The sequence below is a fragment of the Cynoglossus semilaevis genome, unplaced genomic scaffold (assembly GCF_000523025.1).
Source record: "Cynoglossus semilaevis isolate Cse_v1.0 unplaced genomic scaffold, Cse_v1.0 scaffold2980, whole genome shotgun sequence".
NCBI classification, from domain to species: domain Eukaryota; kingdom Metazoa; phylum Chordata; class Actinopteri; order Pleuronectiformes; family Cynoglossidae; genus Cynoglossus; species Cynoglossus semilaevis.
Window position 1 is genome coordinate 14054 of NW_007585172.1, and position 7171 is coordinate 21224.

At 39.8% G+C, this 7171-nt stretch overlaps 1 protein-coding gene across 3 annotated transcripts in view; it reads right to left on the reverse strand.

Annotated features, from left to right (window-relative positions):
• Positions 1–7171, reverse strand: part of LOC107988136 (multiple C2 and transmembrane domain-containing protein 1-like) — an 18037-nt gene that overhangs the window by 8572 nt on the left and 2294 nt on the right. The window contains exon 2 of one of the 3 annotated variants that reach the window (XM_025053891.1): positions 2229–2327. The exons of 1 other annotated variant lie outside the window; for it this stretch is intronic. In XM_025053891.1, coding sequence (XP_024909659.1) covers positions 2229–2270 — 42 coding nt within the window. In that variant the 5' untranslated portion in view covers positions 2271–2327. Of the gene's footprint in view, positions 1–2228; positions 2913–7171 lie in introns of those variants that run through there. One more of the 3 variants, XM_025053892.1, reaches the window with a different exon arrangement.

Below are 7171 nucleotides of genomic sequence, written 5' to 3' on the forward strand. Positions count from 1 at the left end.
CGTGATAAGTACTAAACCTGTCTCATTCTTCCACTGCAACCAGGAAATGTGGTGCCCAAATTGTTCCTCAAAGGGCCATGTTGCTGCAGGTGTTTGTTCCAACCAAGCAGTAGCACACCTGAGTTGACAGGTTTAATCAACTGGTCTCAGTCTTCAGACAGCTGAATGGCCAAACTATGTGCTCTTGATTGGTTGGAACAAAAACCTGCAGCCACACGGCCCTTTGAGGAACAGTTTGGGCATGCCTGGTCTAAGCGAAAACCATTGTGCATAAATCTAACTACACTACCTACAATTTGACTGTTACTAACCCACCCTCCCTTTACCATGTTGCCCTAGCGAGATGTGAACACTTGTGATTTACCAGGAATTAACCAGGTCCTCCCTTCAAAGAAAATTCAGAACTATCCAAAAGGGTCCTGACAAAAAAAAAAATCCAAAACAAGTGCACACACACACACACACACAACTATTATCTAATATCCCTTTCCTCACCTCCCGCTGAATGCCACCCAACCTGCACCCCCACCCTGCCTCACCTCTGCTCCCCTGCTCCTGCTCTCTCCTTCCCCCGTCCTTTCCTGGATCCAGCTTGGCAGTTTGTGATGAATGGGCCAACATTACTCCTGTCCTCTGTTGGCCTGGTTTAGCAGCGCCAACCTATCTCCCTCATATGTCTGTCAGTGAGTCTATCGTTTTGTCTGTGCCAGTGTGTGTGTGTGTTGTGGCCGACTTTAAAAACTATGCTTCAACCCAACTTGGATTTATGATGAATTATTTTGGCCGCACTCCAAAACAAGTATTAATGTACTTTAAATGAGGCGCCATATGTACATAATTATGTCAGGGGAAAAAAAGTGCATTCAGAGATACAAAGGCCTCTTTAGTTTTAAACCTCCTGTAAACCTTATACATATATCTTTTTAATAAGTAAATCATCTTTTGGTTAAACCTTATCTGATTTAACATCTCTGCAAAAACTGTATCCTTACTAACATATTCATGTTCACAGAGACTGGGAATAAAATTTGTTGTAACAGCCACTGTTTTAAACTGTTTGGGAGAAATAGAATGTCAGAGCGAGAGTGCATCGCCAGGAAGTGTAGGGATCAAGTCTTCAAAAAGTAAATAAAATATGCATCCTCTCTGTGCTCATTACACATTTATGAGTCTTGTTAAAAGAAAAAGGTGGCGGCTGCTTCGCTGAACTGTCTGACTTTTAGAATTCAGACGACACTGCTGTCAAGTGTTGTGCCCCATATTCGGTCCAATCCATATTCGGTCCAATAGGAGACCAGGAGGTTTCAAGCGTGTGCCAACTTCCAAGTAAGATTCAGTGGGAGTCTCAAAGAGAGTTCCTTAAGGTGGATGAGAGCACACAGGAACTCCTTACCTATGACACAACGAGTTCTCGCCGCCGCCTTTTGATGCATTGTTCATCAGTCGCAAAGTTCAGTTGCTTCAGTCACACATGTGTTTATGTGGTTTAGAACAGTAAATGTTGAGGGAATAGACATTTGTGCATTATGCATAATGAGCACTGAGATTTGCTTTTTTTTCAATTCCAGGAAGTGAAAGAACAAGTGCTTACTCGCTATCTCATCCCACCACCCACCACCCACCTGGGTGGTAGTACAAACAGGTTCATCCACCTTCATGTACATCTGGGGCTGTAAAAGCTCTTATAAAAGAACTTATTAAGATACTTATTAACAGTGACACAAAGGTTAATATCCTCAAACTAAAAGTTTTTGGCAAAATAAAATTACAACACATGACCATGGGATTGTTTCTCCTTATGGACAATGCCATCACATTATTAAAATATTCAAAGCAAAAAGCAAATACTTTCCATGTTCAGCATTAGTCCCACAAGCAAAACTACATGACACACTATCACCATAGCATAACTTTAGTTGCAGTGTAACACACTAAGAAGCTTCAGAAAACTGGAGCAGAAAGACACACACATTCGGCCCTTCATTAGTTGAGCCCAGTCAGGTTTACCTTTAAATCTACACAGAGGAGCCCAAGGTGGGGATGAGGGTGGCCCAACGCGCAGTGTGTACGGTAGGTATTAACTAAGACGAGGACGGGAAACAGACACTGTACACAAACCCCGACAGGACAGCAGACAAAGGCACCTAGACAGACGATGGGCTAATAGGAGACCGAAAGACGATGACACACATTATTAGTGCCAGAGCCACACACACATGCCCACTTACCACCATGGTTCGTATCCACTCAAAGTGCCATGAAGCCAACATATCCTCGAGGATATGGTTTTTATCACAGGTGTCCTCCCAGGGGCCTGGTTTAGGGTCCTTGTGGATAGATTACAGTGAAATTGTCTCTTTAAAACCCAGAGAAATTAAAAGCAAAAGTCAAAAAGTGCTGTGAGTTAATGTGTGCCAATAGAAATGGTTCAGAGACAATACACTGCAGATTTGGTTTAACTTTTACATTAATCACATCTATTTCCATTTTATGTTTTTACTCACCTTAGGTGAGATCTAAGGCTTTATTCAATCAGATAATTGATTCTTAAAATATTATGGCTTGGACCCAAGTGGTGTCATGGTACAGTTTCAGTCCAAAGATTATTTAAAAAAAAGTGTTTTTTCACATTTAAAAGCTACATTTCGGGCTCAATATCACATTTTTATATTAGAGCACAGACTGGATCATTGCGTATTGGTATGCTGCACACTCATTGAGCTACATCAGTTATGGCAACACATTTTCCAGAGTGGCTTTAACACATTAATAATGTTATTGACCAGCAGGTAAATGGTTTATTATCTTATTGGTATTGTTTGTAACATAATGTTGCCCTTCAACTCATTTTTGGGGATTCAGTTGAAAAACCCTGAATCAAATAATTGCAATGATTTAACCAATATGTGTGTGTAGGCTAAAATAACCCCTGTAGAAATGTCAATTTAGCAACAAACGAGTAGAAAAGTTAGAAGAAAAGCCAGAGTCAGAGAATTAAGGAGAATTGTCAGAATGCCTGCCACAAAGCTGGAGTTGTGAATCTTTGGGGAATAAAATGTGAGAGATGATTCACCCGATGTGATTCTGTGCAGAAAGAGAGGGAAAACAAATCAACAATGCAGTTTATTTTGCACAGAGAGACAATAACCCTGCATACCTCTTTTACCCTCTTTGTTCAGATTCCTCTCTCTATTAGCCAGATATGATTAAAATGCAGTTTCCTACAAGCGTCTCAACGGAACAATGAAAAAAGAAACACAAGGCAGCAGGATAAAAAAAGGCAAAAAAGTCAAAAGCATATTTTTGCAGCGTGACACGTTTCATCCTTTTCAGGCGGTAAGAAGAAAAGGATAAAGGATAAAGACATTCAAACTTTTTTCTACCCCTCACTGCCATTCTCCCGAGTAGCTGAAAACACCCCTCATACCGTAGAGGACAACTCTGCAGCATCACAAGCTGAATATCATCTCCTGCACTACATTTATATAACACTGATATAATTTCCACTCCTCTCTTTAGTCCAATTACATTGTGACAGTGTGACTGCTCACATTCTGAAAGATCAGCTTTGTGCCCTGACCAGGACTGAGAGGAGGGTGCTGTGGAGCTGTGTTTGCTGTCTAGAGGTAAGTCCGAAAGAAGTGTTTCAGCCATATTCGCACTGATCTAATGTGTGTATCTGATTTAACATTTCATGGTTCTGAATCTCATCACTTGAGGCTCTTACTTAATGGGACACAGATGACAGAGAGGACGTAAGCAATGACATAGACAGGCAGAGATAGTTAACAGACAGAAAATGTGAAGCCTGCAAGATGAGAACTGGATATGCGTGTGTGTGTGTGTGTGTGTTTGTGGTGATACTAGCCATATAAGTTATATGCTTGCCAGAGATCCAATTATTAGACGCACACATGCTAGACTGTGTGTGTACATTAGCCACACCTACAGGGAAAGTAGCAGTGGGTGGAACAGCCGTCTCAGCATCGCAGATGGGCCAGATTAGGAGATAAATTGGGGAAAGACGATGGTTTTGTTACATGGCAGATAGAAAACAGTTTTATATGCACAAATGTCCTTAGTTAGACCCTTAGGTAGTAAAAAAAACCTTTTGGGTTGCGTAATTTTGTAGAAAAGACAACAAACATTGACATATTACGATTAACTTTTAACACTAAAGTCATAGCTATTAGAACAATTTAAATTTAACATATAGATCTGTGACTTGAGTCACTTGAGTGACTTGAAATCTGTTTTTCCTTTTTTATGTTAACTCTAAATGTGCTCAGAATATCAGTACAAGTGCAATGCAATGCATCAACTTTCTAAGCAGACATGTACTTGTTCTCACATCCTTTGCATATACTTGTCTGGGGTGGAAATCTGTACTATAAAATGCTATGATTGATTGATTTCACAGCAATCCCACCAATCTCCCACTGATTTTCTTGGACCTGAAGTAAGAGTGAGTTGGATGTCTGTGCAGTTCTTTTCTGTGTAGTTAGTACTAAAAAACAGATTTTTAATAAAGAAACTCATAGCCAGAGTGAGACACATGTCAAAGGTCACTTTCACATCAGAAACAATAGTCTTGATGTACAGCTATAACTTACAAAGCATTCACAAAGCTGACACTGTAGAAATCACATGACTGTCATGTACAGTACAGTTCAATAAAAAACTTGAAGATGAAATGAGCCAAAACACTATATACACACACTTACAGTGCGGGCCCAGTCTTACATTTGTGTAAATGGGTTTATAAGTACAGCACATTTACCATCTAAGTAGGTCAAAAACCTGGCAAGAAATATCGTCATAAGACCTGACCTTCAGCTTAATTGAAATAATGCTGATTCATTTGAAACACCTGTGAGAATTGCATTTATAAAAAGCCATAGAAAAGTCAACGTGTAAAACCTGGTGAATAATATTCCCACTATATTTACCACTAACTGGGGGGAGGGAAACACAACATGACTAAAAAAGCCAAAATGAGAAAAATGTTACTACATGTACTAAATGTACTGTATGTGAGCATGGGTGTGCGACTGTGTGTGTGCGTGTGTGTGTGTGTGTACAGGAGATAGAGATAAACTTAGACAGAGAAAAAGAGAGGGAGTGCACCGAGCAGTAAGCCCGAGAGCAGGACATGATTGCAATGTGTATCTTATCGGTGTCAGGTCCTCCTGAGGCTAGTGGAGCCTAGCTGAGCGGAGCACGAGCGCTTCAGTGACCAGTCAACCGTGTGAGGGTAATCTCCTCACTCTTTCACTCACTCTTACACACATACACACACATGCTCTTAGACTCTCTTTTTCCAGTAAGCCCCCCTCTGGGAGGTATCTGAGTCACTAAGCAAGACACACACCAGCATATTCAAGCTCCAAAACAGTTGCATCCATGCAGAGCCTGAGGTGATTGCCTTATGCCAGCTCTGGACAGTAACCCCCCACAAGTGAGAGCAGACATCACAGGCTACATTGAATACCCAAGTCCCTGCAGCCAGTAGCCTGTAAATATGCGACTGAGTTGCATGATGTGATGCTACCTTGCAACCAACCACACAACGTAAAACGTAACCCTTGGCTATTCTGCAGGATATTGAAAAGGCATGAAGACACGGGGGAAGGCATTTTAAAACTAGAAGAAAAAAGGTTTTAAATAAGAAGAAAATTAAATTTTAAATGCATTTTTCTTTTGTTTTAAAACGTATCTGACTTGATCGTATATATTTTCCAATATAGAATTTATGTAGACAAATATTTGATATAAATAAATAAATAAATGCATTTACCAGACATCTAAATACTACTATTTCTTGATATTTGATACTTGCATTGCATACAGTATGTTGCTCATCTAGTGATGTAGTTGAATAAAAGTTCCTTTATTAAAATGTAATCTGAGACAGAGATTAGTAGACATGGAAATAAATTCATCAGATATCATATTACTCCCTATACTGGTGTATTTATAGTATGCAATACAATATTTCAGGATGTTATAATAATGCAATTATTTTTACAAACACTAAACTACGTTAAAATCACTTGAAAGGAAATTCTAAAGGAATGTTTTTTTTTTGTTTGTTTGTTTCATTTAAACTCATTCATAATAAAAAATAATGTTGTTACCCAAGCATGACATATACTTCGGGATATTCAAATACAACCTTATCCCTGATTGTGTATTTTCCTTGACTTAGTCTCATCCATTACCAGTATCTAATGTATCTAATGTGCTGCACCTGCAGCTTGCCTCCATGTTTAAAATTAGTTTGATGGAAAATTGAGGTTAAAAACTTGGGCATATTTTGTGTGTGAACTGTATGTGCAAGTGTGCATTTATACTGAAGGTCAGTGATCGCACACTAAAACAAAACTGTAGGAGGAGGGAAAAAAAAGTTCACGTCCAACATTCCTTCACCTGTCATGACTGCCTGCCTTCGAGGCTTCAACAACTGAACCATCCCAAACAATTAGTTCAGATGCTGGGCTTTCATTCAGATTAAGTGACTAATATCAGTGCTCGCTCACAAAAAGAGACTTTTTGCATCTGCCCAACAATCTGTTAAGTCAAAACACATGTGGTGAGCCAAGGCAAAAAGCCTGCAAGGGGTCCTCTCTGCAATGAAAAACAGGTGCTCTACTTTTTGGCCATGTAATACCCCATTTAGCCTCTGGACTAAAGGCTATCCAGCTAATAGCTGCCTTGTGGTGCGCTGGGAGGTGCTGTGCACATGCTCAGAGTAAACATCTGGGATGGATTGTACATACTTGCAACATATGCTTCAAGTTCAATTAAACTGAGGCCTTGGCTCATTTATTAATCTTTTTAAACCTCCCCTTTCTCCTCTTCCCCTTTGACTCTTTTTTATTCTCCCTTCTCTTTCTTTAACATCTGTATACAAAAGTGGCTTCTTATGACCTCGGCCTGTAATTCTGTACAATGTTAAAATAATGCTGGTTCACTGTAAAGGGCCATATTTGTAAAGACAAATTTGTTAAGGCATGTTCTGCAATACCAGGTTAGAGGGAGAACCCGATGGAAAATAGAGTTTATGTTATAAAGAAAGGGAAAAAACGAAGCAAAGAGAACAGCTATGGAACAGATAGAAGGAGAGTGGGAGGAGAGAGATGTAGGTGAAGGGAAAAAAGGGAAAATGCCC